Below are 15608 nucleotides of genomic sequence, written 5' to 3' on the forward strand. Positions count from 1 at the left end.
AACAATTCTACATCCCTGTCTGAAGTAAAAATAAAACGGGGAAGGTGGCTCAACCGTGGCTAACAAGGGAAATTAGGGTTAGTGTTAAATTCACGGAAGAGGCATATAAATTGGCCAGAAAAAACAGTAAACCTGAGGACTGGGAGAAATTTAGAATTCAGCAGAGGAGGACAAAGGGTTTAATTAGGAGGGGGAAAATAGAGTATGAGAGGAAGCTTGCTGTGAAAATAAAAACGGACTGCAAAAGCTTCTATAGATATGTGAAGAGAAAAAGATTAGTGAAGACAAACGTAGGTCCCTTGCAGTCAGAATCAGGTGAATTTATAATGAGGAACAAAGAAATGGCAGACCAATTGAACAAATACTTTGGTTCTGTCCTCACAAAGGAAGACACAAATAACTTTCCGAAAATACGAGGGGACCGAGGGTCGAGTGAGAAGGAGGAACTGAAGGAAATTCTTATTAGTCAGGAAATTGTGTTGGGGAAATTGATGGGATTGAAGGCCAATAAATCCCCAGGGCCTGATCGTCTGCATCACAGAGTACTTAAGGAAGTGGCCCTAGAAATAGTGGATGCATTGGTGATCATTTTCCAACAGTCTATCGACTCTGGATCAGTTCCTATGGACTGGAGGGTAGCTAATGTAACACCACTTGTGAAAAAAGGAGGGAGAGAGAAAGCGGGTAATTATAGACCAGTTAGCCTGACATCAGTAGTGTGGAAAATGTTGGAATCAGTTATTAAAGATGAAATAGCAGCGCATTTGGAAAGCAATGACAGGATCGGTCCAAGTCAGCATAGATTTATGAAAGGGAAATCATGCTTGACAAATCTTGTAGAATTTTTTGAGGATGTAACTAGGAGAGTGGACAAGGGAGAACCAGTGGATGTGGTGTATTTGGACTTTCAAAAGGCTTTTGACAAGGTCCCGCACAAGAGATTGGTGTGCAAAATGAAAGCGTATAGGGGTATTGGGGGTAATATATTGATGGGGATAGAGAACTGGTTGGCAGTCAGGAAGCAGAGAGTCGGGATAAACGGGTCCTTTTCAGAATGGCAGGCAGTGACTAGTGGTGTGCCGCAGGGCTCAGTGCTGGGACCCCAGCTCTTTACAATATACATTAATGATTTAGATGAAGGAATTGAAAGTAATATCTCCAAGTTTGCAGATGACACTAAGCTGGGTGGCGGTGTGAGCTGTGAGGAGGATGCTAAGAGGCTGCAGGGTGACTTGGACCGGTTAGGTGAGTGGGCAAATGCATGGCAGATGTAGTATAATGTGGATAAATGTGAAGTTATCCACTTTGGTGGCAAAAACATGAAGGCAGAATATTATCTGAATGGCGGCAGATGAGGAAAAGGGGAGGTGCAATGAGACCTGGGTGTCATGGTACATCAGTCATTGAAGGTAGGCAGGCGGTGAAGAAGATAAATGGCATGTTGGCCTTCATATCTAGGGGATTTGAGTATAGGAGCAGGGAGGTCTTACTGCAGCTGTACATAGCCTTAGTGAGGCCTCACCTGGAATATTGTGTTCAGTTTTGGTCTCCTAATCTGAGGAAGGACATTCTTGCTATTGAGAGAGTGCAGCGAAGGTTCACCAGACTGAATACTGGGTTGGCAGGACTGACATATGAGGAGAGACTAGATCAACTGGACCTGTATTCACTGGAGTTTAGAAGAATGAGAGGGGATCTCATAGAAACACAAAATTCTGATGGGACTGGACAGGTTAGATGCAGGAAGAATGTTCCCGATGTTGGGGAAGTCCAGAACCAGGGATCACAGTCTAAGGATAAGGGGTAAGCCATTTAGGACTGAGATGAGGAGAAACTTCTTCACTGAGTTGTTAACCTGTGGAATTCTCTTCCGCAGAGAGGAGTTGATGCCAGTTCCTTGGATATATTGAAGAGCGAGTTGGATATGGCCCTTACGGCTAAAGGGATCAAGGGGTATGGAGAGAAAGCAGGAAAGGGGTACGGAGGTGAATGATCAGCCATGATCTTATTGAATGGTGGTGCAGGCCCGAAGGGCCGAATGGCTGCCTACTGCACCTATTTTCTATGTTTCCATTTGACTGTTTTTGACCATCTTCACACTGGCATCGATCATTTACTGAGAGCCAGTTGGAAACGAGCCTTGGGGACTGATTTGTAGGTGGACAGAAGTAGTCACCTCAGTCCATCCATGTTAGAAATAAACCAGAACAATGGCTTTTTTTGGCTGTTAAAATCAATGCTTCCTTGTCTACGTTCCACCTTTCCCCCCGCCCCCCCCCCCCTCACCGCCACAAACAATAACTTGTAGCAAACACTATTTCCAGGTTGAGTGATTGGACTGTTGATATATTGCCTGGGTTCTGCCAGTGCTACGGTTAGCCTGCCACTAAGAGTGAGCCAGAGCATACATCTACTGATTCCATTTAAGGTTTTTCTTGTTAATCATTTGACTGAAGTGCAGTATTTACAATTATATAATTAAAGGCTGCATTGAACTCTGTTATACAAGTTTTTCATTCATAATATGCTGCAGAGCAGTAAATTTGTAACCAAGACTTTTGGACCCGAGTGCAAGTTGACTTGATTAGAAGCTTGGAAAGCTAAATTTATTGTCCGTTTTGATTCGATGTTCATTTGTTCTTTTTTGTAATTTTCCAGTGTTTCTTCATTTAACTGCACCATTTATTTCCTTTTTTATTACCATTTTATTTTCATTCAGTCCCCCCCCACTTCCCCCAAAATGGTATGGTTTTATGGATGCTTTCCAGTATCTTGCCAAAATGGCCATTGTGTGAGGCTCAACAGTGAGTGCTGGCAAAATATTTGACTGGGGAACATCACAGCTGAAACAGATCCTGTTCTTGACATCGAGTCACACACGGGGGGGAAAAAAACTAGTTAAACCACAGCTAGAGTACTGCATCCACTACTGGTCATGACATTACAGGAATGATGTGATTGCACTCGAGAGGATACAGAGGAGATTTATGAGGATGTTGCCAGAACTGGAGAATTTTAACAAGGAGGAACAATCAAATAGGTTGGGTTGTTTACCTTGGAACAGAGGAGGCTGAGGGGAGATTTCATTGAGGTATATAAAATTGAGTGGCCGAGATAGATTGGATAGGAAGGACCTTTTTCCCATAGCAGAGAAGTCAATAACTAGAGGGCATAGATTTGAAGTAATTGATAGAAGGATTAAAGGGGAGTTGAGAACTTTTTTCACCCAGAGAGTGGTGGGGGTCTGGAACGCACTGCCTGAAAGGGTGGTCGAGGCAGAAACCCTAATTGTATTCAAAAAGTACTTGGATAATCACTTGAAATCTATGGAATTCTCTGTCCCAGAGAGCTGTGGAGACTGGGTCATTGAATATATTTAAGGCGAAGATAGATGGATAGATTTTTGAGCGATAAGGGAATAAAAGGTTATGGAGAGCGAACAGGGAAATGGAGCTGAATCCATTATCAGATCAGCCATGATCTTATTAAATGCCAGAGCGGGCTCGAGGGGCCAGGTGGCCTACTCCTGCTCCTATTTCTTATGTTCTTATGTTGACGTGCCATAACCTACAGGGCTACGAACCAAGAGCTGGAAAGTGGGATTAGGCTGGATGGCTCTTTTTTTGGCCTCCTGTGTCATGAATTTCTATGATTGCTGGAAAGCAAGAAGGAAGCCCTGTCTGATTTTCCTACTTATATCCCAAAACCCATGAGGCTAATTGTAATGCCCTTATCATGCGCCCAACTGAGAGTGGCTGACTCAGAAGAACAGTTCAGTGAGTGATTCTGGGGGCATTATGATCTTTGTGCCTCCGCAAACTTGAAGGTTCATCACTGTAGCTGTGACTCACTGTGTTTGATTTTGTGCTTATTGAAAGCATACAACTGTGTTTCTTATCTGGTCTCTAGATGGATTCACATAGAATGTGACAAATCTTTGGAAAATACTGAGGACATTTCGCTAAAAGAATGCTACATCTGTACAATGTGTAAAGAAACAGAAACTGCAATGGAAAATATTCATTCCTGTGATAATGACTCCATTCAAGAAACTGCTACAGGTAAGAATATAAAGACATTTTAAACATTAAAGTTTAATAACATTTTACTTACTGCGTATTGGAACTGGAGTAAAGACTATTATTTCCCTGGATATGTCTTAGTAGAACTACTAACAACAAAGTTCTTCTAGTGGCCAGGCTACTCAAACAATAACTGCTAAAGCATTGGTGAACTACATTGGAATTTTAAAAAATTGTCCTACTTTTGACTTCATCAAAGTTCTAGCTGAAACACAGTTGTGTTTCATTCTTCAACAAATTTACATCCCCCCAACCAAGAGAGTAGTCTTAAGTATAGCCAAAGGGCAAGAATGGCAGATGCGAAAAGGTCATCAAACATGCAATTTCTAGTAAGTCACTGTAAATGCTAGTTAGAATCAATTTTGTCATGCATAAATCTAATGGCTAATGGAAGGCTGTGATTGATAAGATTGGGGAATTATTTTAAAGAGAGTGTTGAAAGCATTCATTTTCCAGACCATGAATTGTTCTGAATTTACAGAAGCTCCAGCCTCCACATAACTTTGATTTAAATCACAGAACACTGTTAGACTATCAACTTCCCAGTGTAGATTACTGGTTCATGTTATTACCTTCACCTAGCAAACGAGCTTCATAGAGAATGTCTGCCATGTAGTGAGAGCAGTCTTTTTCTGTCTTGGAGAATTTGCCACCATCCTTTGCCATAGCTACATATTGCCGTGAGAGGCCCTCCAGTTAATTTTTTAAGCATCCCGAGTGTTACTATGCTGGGATTACAATTAATGTGTAGATGAGGTGATAAAAATGAATTGTCACGGGTAGTGGACACCCGGAGGAGTGTCAATGTATTGTTTGTTTGACGTTGTTTAGAGTCTGCTCTTTCTAGCTCGTTTTTTGAAGAGAGTGGGGGCCGGGTGGACCCATTGCTATTTGCATGAACCCACTGTTCTGCTAAAGGACTCCTTTATATTCAGGAGCTGACTCTTAAACACTGTCAATTTAGTAACTTTTACATTTGTTTTTAGTCAATGTGCTGCTGGCAATGGAACACTTTGCATTCTGGGCATCCATTGAGCAATCCCAGATCAGGTGTAGAAGTTAAATTCAGGCTACCGTACTACAGCGATCAGCTTCAGCAGTTTTGTACTGGGCCCATGCTCATAGGAACTGAGTATAGACTACCCAAAGTAATTTCAAACAGGATGAAAGGCTCTGCAAAGATCCTATCAGTCTGGGTTGGATTTGAACCTACGTCTTCAATGTCCACTGTACTACCCAGCCGTTCAGCGTCATTAAAGAACTGACATGCAGGTCATAATCAAATCTGCTTAGATACTAAGCTACCTCATTAATACCCAAGTGCAACTTCAACATTTTTTCACATGCTAGAATTTCTCCGGTTTAAACTTGGGCATTTTTCAATGCTAATAAAGTACATTTTGAGAGATGATACTCAATTTTAACACAGGCCGGAACATCATGAGCCTACCTATCATTAGCAAGACATCCTACAAACATTAAAAACTCATCAGCTCCTACCATATTCTTGAAACAAGCTTTATGTGATCCTTACTATGCTAAAGAATCTATTGGACAAGTTCAATCATTCCAACACAGTGAAACACCTGCAACTGAATGCACTCGCACTGTCTGTCTGTGTTGGCTGTCAATGAGACTATAAGCTCCATTTATCTTGCCTATTTTTTGTGCGAAATATTATTATTATCTGAATGGCTGTTGCTCGTGGTGCAGCTTGTCACTCTCCCAACATCTTTCTGACTGGATGGACTGTAAAAATTGTGATACAATGCGGCACCTAAATAGTCATGGTGTAATCTTGTCGACCATAACAATTTTCAGTTGATCCAGTATTATTTAGCTGATTTTTATTGGGGGATAATCCTTCATTTGGCTGGAGTGTAAAAAGTTGCTATTGCCCAGAATATGGATACTGTGGATTTCTGAGTAATCAAATAATTTATATTTTTCCAGTATCCTCCTTGCCAACAATAAGGATGCACAAACTTCAGACCAAATTGTTACATTAATTTTCACATAACTGTATGGGCCAATAGTGAACTTTGTTGGTGTATTTAAATACTGTAATAGAATACAGGATTTTTGTTTTCTCCTTCCCCTCCAGTTTTCTCCCGAGGTTCCTTTTCCTTCTTCGGAAAACATTGATTCTTGCTAGATACAGTTCCACAGGCATTGCTAACCTTTCATTACTGTACCCAAGTGGTCATTTGTTGTGTGTGGCTCTGCTCACCCAAGTATCAGTATTAGGCTGTCCCCAAAGATATCAGCTAAGCCTAATCCTGTCCTCACTCAACATGTGCACTTAATAACAGGGTTCCCTAAATAGCAGTCAGTAGAGAGAATCATGGGTAATCTACTCCCTCCCACTTCTTCCAAGGACACAGAAGCTTGGATGTGCACTTAAAGTGCCATAACCTACAGGGTTATGGACCAAGAGCTGGAAAGTGGGATTAGGCTGGATAGCTCTTGGTAGTTTGGCGCGGACATGATGGGCCGAAATGGCCTCCATCCGTGCTGTAAATTTCTATGATTCTATGAGAAGCTAATAGAGATGCCCCTGCGCCTCCGCCTTCATAAACGGGGAGTTCTTCAAAAGAAGATATTGCCAGAAGGCAAATTCAGTAAGGCTGCACGAGACAAGAGTGTGAAGGAGAGATTGGGCAATAAAACTGTAGACCAAAATTGTCTCATCTAGCTCTGGGAGCAAAGCCTCGCTATATTTGTCTTAGTTTTCCTAGAAATGGGCTGTTGATGTTGCATGCTAGAGTGCTCTTCAGTAGCTCTATATCGTCCCCAAAATACATCTGTGAACTAAATTTTAGTGTTTGCTGTAATCTTTGTTTTTCTTTACATTTAGCATCATTTGCCATTTAAAAAAAAACAGGTTGGCAGAGTTTTTAATCCTTTTCGAATAAGGAACCATAATGCTGTCCTTCCCCTTATCTCCTGCATTGCACAGCAACATACTTTCTAGCTGCCTCTCAAATAACTTTTAATTAAAACTCGTTGCTTTCTGTGAGGCTTGCTGTGAAACAAATTACTTTCAGTATATTTTTCATTACAAATGTGAAGGTGGGACAGAAACAAAAATATCTGTCACGGGCCATTAACATAAACCCTGCTAACAGCAGATGAGAAAATTTACTCTTTATCCACTTGTGAAAATAGATTGCCTGGGAAAAGATAATATCTAAATAAGATTTCAAACTTGAGGTTAACACAGTGACTGCACTTCAGAAGTACTTAATTGGCTGTAAACAACAACTTGTAAATATATAGTGCCTTTAACGTAGTAAAACGTCCCAAGGCGCTTCACAGGAATATTAGAAGACCAAAAATTTGACGGAGCCACAAAAGGAGAAATTAGGGCAGATGTCCAAATAATTGGTTAAAGAGGTAGGATTTAAGGAGTGTCTTAAAGGAGGAAAGAGATGGTTTAGGCAGGGAATGCCAGAGCTTAGGCAACAGACGGCATGCCCACCAATTATTGAGCGAATATGATGACGTCAGAATTAGAGGAGCGCATATATCTCTGGGGGTGGGGGGGAGAGAGAGAGAGAGAGAGACACACACACACAGAGAGGAAAGGAGGAGATTAGAGATATGGAGGGGCGAGGCCATGGGTGGATTTGAAAACCGTGATGAAAATTTTGAAATCGAGGCGTTGCTTAACAGGAACCAAACTGGGTCACCGAGCACGGGTGATGGGTGAACAGAGCTTGGTGCGAGATAGGACATGGGCAGCTGAATTTTGGATGACCACAAGGTTTGTAGGGTAGAATGTGGGAGGCCAGCCAGGAGTGTGTTGGAATAGTCAAATCTAGAGGTAACAAAGGCATAGATAAGGGTTTCGGCAGCGGATGAGCTGAGGCTCGGGCGGAGATAGGCGATGTTACGGAAGGAGAAATGGGAGGTTTTAGTTATCCTGCAGATATGTGGTCGGAAACTCATTTCAGGTTCAAACATGACACCAAGGTTGCAAACAGTGTGGTTCAGCCTCAGACAGATGTTAGGGAGAGGGATGGAGTCAGTGACTAGGGAACAGAGTTTCTGGCGGGGACCGAAAACAATGGCTTCAGTCTTCCCAATATTTAATTGAAGAAAATTTCTGCTCATCCAGAACTGGAGGTCGGTAAGCAGTCTGACAATTTAGTGACCATGGAGGGATCGAGAGAAATCGTGGTGAGATAGAGCTTTATGTTGTCAGCGTACATGTGGAAACTGACGCTGTGTTTTTGGATGATGTCACCAAGGGATAGTGTGCAAATGAGAAAAAGGAGGGGGCCAAGGATAGATCCTTGGGGGACACCAGAGATAACAATGCGGTAATGGGAATAGAAGCAGGCAAATCTCTGGCTACGACGAGCTAGATAAGAATGGAATCGGGCGAGTGCAGTCCCACCCAGCTGGACGATGGTGGAGAGGCGTTGGAGAAGGATGGAGCAGTCAACCGTGCAGGCTGCAGACAAGTCAAGAAGGACGAGAAGGGGTAGTTTACATTAGTCACTGTCACAAAGAATGTCATTTGTGACTTTGATGAGTCATTTCAGAATTGTGGCAGGGACGGAAACAGGATTGGAAGGATTCAAACATGGAGTAGCGGGAAAGATGGGCATGGATTTGGGAGGCAACAGCACCTTCAAGAACTTTGGAAAGGAACGGGAGGTTGGAGATGGGTGGTAGTTTGCAAGGACAGAGGGGGTCAAGAGTTGTTATTTTGAGGAGAGGGTGATAAAGGCAGATTTAATGGAGGGGGGGGGGACAGTAGCTGAGGAAAGCGAACCGTTAACAAGGTCAGCTAACATGGGAGCTAGAAAAGGAAGTTGGTTGGTCATTTTGGTGGGAATAGGATTGAGGGAGCAGGATGTGGGTCTTGTGGACAAGATGAGCACGGTGAGGTCATGAGGGGAAATCGGAAAGAAACTGGAGAAAGATGAGTTCAGGACTAGGGCAGGGAGGGGGAAGTGTTGTGTATGGAGAAAGAGTCAGACTGAACACTGAGCTCAAAGTAAAGTGTGACCGTAGTCTTTTATTCAGGTCTCCAGAGTGCGCCTCCAACCTGTGAAGCCTCCTTAAATACCTGTGAATCTCTTGGGACTCCAGGGGATGAGCTCTCTGGTGGCTGAACAGAGTAAATACAAGTCCACGTATATAACTGGAAGTTTGGCTCGGTGGGATGGGAGAGGGAAGGGAAATGGCTGAGGCAGCTGAACGGATGGTCTCAATCTTCGAAACAAAGAAATCCATGACCTCCTCACACTTGTTGTTAGAGGTGAGGGTGGAGGAGACGGGAGAGGGGTTTAAGAAGACGATTAGCAGTGGAGAATAGAAACTGCTATGGGATGTTCTGTGGTGGTGAAGGCCTCCATTCAAATGCAAGTCTTTTTTTTCTCTTGAATTTGTTTTAAACATCATAGTCCCTTTTTAGGTGAAAAAATATCCATTATAGATACGAGAGAAGTATATGCATGTTATGGTTAACGCACACCTCCTCAGTATGAATTTGTGTTTTCAAAGAACTCTTCCCCCTTACAGGCATACTAACTTTAAGTAGAGCCTCACAGTTCTAATGACAATGAGGTGTATCCATTAGGCCAAGCTTAAATTGCAAATGACTCTGAGGGAACAGCTTTTTTTCACTAATCCCCCCCCCTATGCTCAGGAAGTTGAAAATGTGCATCTTACGAGTGGAGAAAATTGCCACAGGTGTGGCAACAAAAGGAGCAGGCATCAGTAGGGGAGACCAAATAGGATGGCTGAGGATAGCAGATAGCAATGCAGCATGTCAGGGCAGGAGAGAAGAGCACCACCTGAACCTGAGATTCTGGAAGCCAACCAATTTTTATGAATTGGGAATCGTGTTTTTTTTTGCATATGGCTGTCCTGATTGTTGTTTTGCCTATCTGTATATAAAAGAATTTTAGTAAAGAATTGCCAACAATCTGATCATATTGGAAATATTTTAGCATGCTTCTATAATTATTGTGGAAATGTTTTATTGGAACAGAAAATGATTGTGCTATGTATGGCATTTAATCATGATTCTGCTTTACCCAAAATGATTTAATCATACGTGGCCACTTGTTAATTGTGGCACATAGATTTGGCCCCCTGCCCAAAAACGTTAAACATTTCTGTTTTAGGTTCCAAGCTGGGACTGTGCTTTCCTTCAGCAAGGTTGATCTAAAGCATAAATTCCAACAGCAATTATATAACGTAGCTACCCTTGGAAAGGATCCCAGTTTCTGAAAGCCTCATGTTCTGTACTAGCAGCTCCAAAATCTTAAAATGTGCCAGGTGACCGGTATGGCTTTTCATTTTGTAGGAATACAGGTAATAGAGTGGGATGCAGGATTTTTATGTGAAGCCTAATTTAGCGCTCGAGTTGTCCTACATAAATGGACTCAATTACAAACCCCCAATTTAACTCTTGGCACACTCCAAAGGTATTGAAGGCTGAACATGTCCCACTTGGAGCCACTTTATTATACTGCTACTACATAGTCATGGATTAGATGATTGTCAAGTTAATCATCACAAACCACACAATAACTGGGTTCAGAATTAGAAAAGGACATTAACACTGCTCAGTTTGACACAGCATATCTCTATTCAAAAAATCTTTTTACAGTTTCCTGGCCCCAACCATCTCCTTTTCACAATGGATGTCCAATCCCTCTACACTTCCAATCCCCCAAGAATGGCCTGAGAGCGCTCCGCTTCTTCCTCGAGCAGAGGCCCAACCTGTCCCCATCCACCACCATTCTCCTCCGCCTGGCTGAACTTATTCTTACATTGAACAACTTCTCCTTTTAACTCCACACACTTCCTCCACATTAACAATGTTGCTATGGAAACCCACATGTGTCCAAGCTATGCCTGCCTTTTTGCGGTATATGTGGAACATTCTTTGTTCTAGACATAGAAACATAAAAAATAGGTGCAGGAGTAGGCCATTCAGCCCTTCGAGCCTGCACCGCCATTCAATGAGTTCATGGCTGAACATGCAACTTCAGTACCCCATTCCTGCTTTCTCGCCATACCCCTTGATCCCCCTAGTAGTAAGGACTACATCTAACTCCTTTTTGAATATACTTTGAAGACCTAATTGGGTCGCCTCCCTCACCTCTTTTTCTGGTACATTGATGACTGTATCGGTGCCGTTTCCTGCTCTCGCCCTGAACTAGAAAATTTCATTCATGTTGAATCCAATTTCCACCCTTCCCTCACCTTCATATGGTCCATCTCCGACTCTTATCTTCCTCGACTTCTCTGTCCCCATTTTGGCGGTAGGCTATCGATCAGTATCCACTCTAAGCCCACTGACTCCCACAACTACCTGGACTACACTTCCTCCCACCCTGCTCCCTGTAAGGACACCATTCCATTCTCCCAGTTTCTCCGTCTCCGTCACATCTGTTCTGAAGACGCCACCTTTCACACTGATCCCTCTAACATGTCTTCCTATTTCCTCAATCGAGGATTCCCCTCCGCCGTGGTTAATATGGCTCTCGATTGTGTCTATTCTATTTCTCGCACCTCTGCTCTCACTCTTTCCCCTCCCTCTCAGAACCACGACAGGGTTCCCCTTATCCTCATCTTTCACTCCATCAGCCTCCACGCTCAACAGATCATCCTCCGCCATTTCCGCCACCTCCGACATGATCCCAACACCAATCACATCTTCCCCTCCCCTCCCAGCACTCCGAAGGGACCGCTCCCTCTACGACACCCTGGTCCATTCCACAGTCACCCCCAGCACCTCTTCGCCTTCCCCTGCAAGCGCAGGAGATGCAACACCTGCCCGTTTACTTCCTCCTTCCCACTATCAAGGGCCCCAAATACTCCAATTTACTTGTACTTCTTTGAATTTAGTATACTGTATTCGCTGCTCACAATGCTGTCTCCTCTACATTGGGGAGACCAAACGCAGATTGGGTGACCGCTTTGCAGAACACCTTCGTTCAGTCCGTAAGTGTGACCCTGAGCTTCCGGTCGCCTGTCACTTTAATTTTCCACTCCACTCCCACGCTGACCTCTCTGTCCTCGGTCTCCTACACTGTTCCAATGAAGCTCAACGCAAGCTCGAGGAACAGCATCTTATTTTTCGTTTAGGCACTTTACAGTCTTCTGGACTCAACATCGAGTTCAACAATTTCAGACCATAACCTCTGCCCATATTTATCTCGCTTTCTATCCCCCCCACCCCCCGCGATCTAATGTAATTTTTTTTTTCTCTGTCTCCAATGGCAGCTGATAATTTTACCGCATCTAGACTAACCTTTTTCAAGTCAGCCCATCATCCCTTTTGTCTCTTGAATCTCTCCTGCTTTCTACCCTATCACAGACCTTCCCTTTTGTACTTTTGTCTCCTCCCCCTTTCAGTGCTCCTTAAGAATCTGTTCTTTTCGAACGTTCACCAGTTCTGACGAAGGGTCATCGACCTGAAACGTTAACTGTTTTTCTCTCCATAGATGCTGTCTGACCCGCTGAGATTTCCAGCATTTTCTGTTTTTATTTCAGATTCCAGCATCCGCAGAATTTTGATCTTGTCAAAAAAACCTTTGCTCGGTTCAATTAGACTATTTCATAATTCAGTTTTGAGGGTCACAATGTGCATATGGCAGAGCTATCCCATTTCAGTTTTTATGGATAAGAATGGAGTAGCAGTCATGCTCTTCCTATGTATATTTTTATCTTGGAAAACATCAATATGCAAATATTTGACTAGATAGCAGTGTACTTATATGCAACTAGTTCTGTCTTCCTCTCCAATGTCCTGGTTCTGGCCTCCTGGCTATGTCATTAGTGAACTATCTTTCCTGCTTCATCAGCAATCATAAAACTTTGGTCAACATCTTGCATGTTTATATTGGTCATGGGGGGGCCAGCTAAGAACTCTTGCAAGATTTAAAACTCCTACCCCCTCCACTGCAATATCTGGATTATAATCTTCCATTTTGCTCCCTTTCCTCAAGTTATAGCAGAGTTGGAGAGGTGGGGAGGGGAGATTTACATTGCTAAATTTTATTTCAGTTGCATATGGGCGATTGCCTTTCTCTCAAATGGTTTAAAGATCCTTAAATTAACCCTATTAGGTTGATTCCTTAAGTGGACTTAAAGCATGCTTTATACAATAGATTTTCTTGACCACTGAGCAAGTTCTTGAAAATGAGATGCTCTAACATTCACAGCACCTAACCTCATGGGTTTGATATCCAATAAAGTATCATTACTGTAAAAATGTTAGGAACATTTACACAGAATCATTGCAGAGTTCTTTTGAAAAGTGTTCACGTTAGTAAAATATGCCAAAAATACTGTCTAATTAAGAATAACCCGCTGACCTGGAGGCTTGTAAGAAAGGTAATCATGGGCGATTTTAATCTTCATATTGATTGGGCAAATCAAATTGGCGAAGGTAGCCTTGAGGAAGAGTTCATAGAGTGTATGCGAGATGGTTTCTTAGAACAATATGTTGTGGGACCAACCAGGGGGCAGACTATTTTAGATCTGGTAATGTGTAATGAGTCTGGATTAATTAATGATCTTGTAGTGACAGATCCTCTTGGGAAGAGTGATCATAGCATGGTAGAATTTCAAATTCAGTTTGAGGGTGAGAAAGCTAGCTCTCAAACTAGTATCCTGAATAAAAGGAATTATGAAGGCAGAGTTGGCTGAAGTGGATTGGGAAAATATATTCAAGGGTAAGACTGCAGAAAAGCAGTCGCAAACGTTTAAGGAGATATTTCATAACTTTCAGCAAAGATTTATTCCAGTGAGAAAAAAAAGATGCTAAGTGAAGGATGAACCATCCCTGGCTAACTAAGGAAGTAAAGGATGGTATCAAATTGAAAACAAAGCCATACAATGTTGCGAAGAACAGTGGAAGGCCAGAGGATTGGGAAATTTTTAGAAACCAGCAAAGGACGACTAAAAAAAATGATAGACAGAGAAGATAGTATATGAGAGTAAACTAGCAAGAAATATAAAAATAGACAGTAAGAGCTGCTACAAGTATATAAAAAGGAAGTGAGTAGCTAAAGTAAACATTGGTCCCTTAGAGGATGAGACTGGGGAATTAATAATGGGAAACAGGTAAATGGCAGAGACTTTGAACAAATATTTGTCTTCACGATAGACGATACTAAAAACATCCCAATTGTCGATAATCAAGGGGGCTATAGGGAGGGAGGAACTTAATATTATCACTAAAGAAGTAGTACTCGGTAAAATAATGGGACTAAAGGCGGACAAGTCCCCTGGACCTGATGGCTTGCATCCTAGGGTCTTAAAGGAAGTGGCTGCAGAGATCGTAGATTACAACCAATACATCCATCAAAATTCCCTTAATTCTGGAGAGATCCCAGCGGACTGGAAAACCGCAAATGTAACACCCCTATTTAAGAAAGGAGGGAGACCAAAAGCAGGAAACTATAGACCAGTTAGCCTAACATCTGTCATTGGGAAAATGCTGGAGTCCATCATTCAGAAAGTAGTAGCAGGACATTTTTTTAAAAATCAAGCAGTCAGCATGGATTTATGAAAGGAAAATCATGTTTAACAAATTTGCTGGAGTTCTTTGAGGGTGTAACAAGCAGGGTTGATAAAGGGGAACCAGTAGATGTCATGCATTTTCATTTCCAGAAAGCATTCGATAAGGTGCCACATAAAAGGTTACTGCACAAGATAAAAGCTCACTGGATTGGGGGTAATATATTATCATGGATAGAGGATTGGCTGACTAACAGAAAGCAGAGAGTTGGGATAAATGGGTCATTTTCAGGTTGGCAAACTAACTAGTGGGGTGCCACAGGGATCAGTGCTGGGGCCATAACTACTTACAATTTACATTAATGACTTGGATGAAGGGACCGACTGCAACGTAGCCAAATTTGCTGATACACAGGCTCCAAGTTTCCACATGATTTGCTCCTGATTTTTAGGAGCAACTGGTGGAGAACGGAGTGTCTTAGAAATCGGAATTCTCCACATTTAAGTTTTCTGCAGTTCTAGTCAGGTAGAACAGTTTCACTTTTGAACAGAATTTTTTTTTCAAAAGGGGGCGTGTCCGGCCACTGGCGCCTGATTTGAAAGTTTCCACAGTGAAAACATACTCCAAACTAACTTAGAATGGAGCAAGTGAAGACTTTTGTACGCTTGAAAAAAACCTTGTCTACACATTAAAAAATCAGGCACAGGTTACAAATTAGGCGTCCGGAATGAGGTGGGGGGGGGGAAGGGAAGTCATTAAATTCTACAATAAATCCTTAGTTATACTTATACAAATATTATACAAATAAATCCAACCTGAATAAAAATTTATAAGCAAAGAAAAGATTAAATAAACCATGTTCCTACCTGTGTGAAAGTGCTTCAGGCAGGCCTTTCAGGCAGCGGTTTGCCGTCGGGACTGACCGACGGCAGGGGGAGAAAGCAGCAAGAAGCCTCAGTGCTGATCATGGAAGGGCAATGTGGTTTTATTAAAAAATGTTAAAAATTGAACAGCTACAAAGAATTTGAATA

At 42.4% G+C, this 15608-nt stretch overlaps 1 protein-coding gene across 1 annotated transcript in view; it reads left to right on the forward strand.

Annotated features, from left to right (window-relative positions):
• The window catches only part of kmt2ca (lysine (K)-specific methyltransferase 2Ca), a 420190-nt gene that overhangs the window by 194985 nt on the left and 209597 nt on the right, over positions 1–15608 (forward strand). Inside the window, exon 12 of the mRNA XM_070881651.1 lies at positions 3910–4061. Within this exon, the coding sequence (XP_070737752.1) occupies positions 3910–4061 (152 nt within the window). The remainder of the gene's footprint in view (positions 1–3909; positions 4062–15608) is intronic.

The sequence above is a fragment of the Pristiophorus japonicus genome, chromosome 5, assembly GCF_044704955.1.
Source record: "Pristiophorus japonicus isolate sPriJap1 chromosome 5, sPriJap1.hap1, whole genome shotgun sequence".
Taxonomy (NCBI): Eukaryota; Metazoa; Chordata; class Chondrichthyes; family Pristiophoridae; genus Pristiophorus; species Pristiophorus japonicus.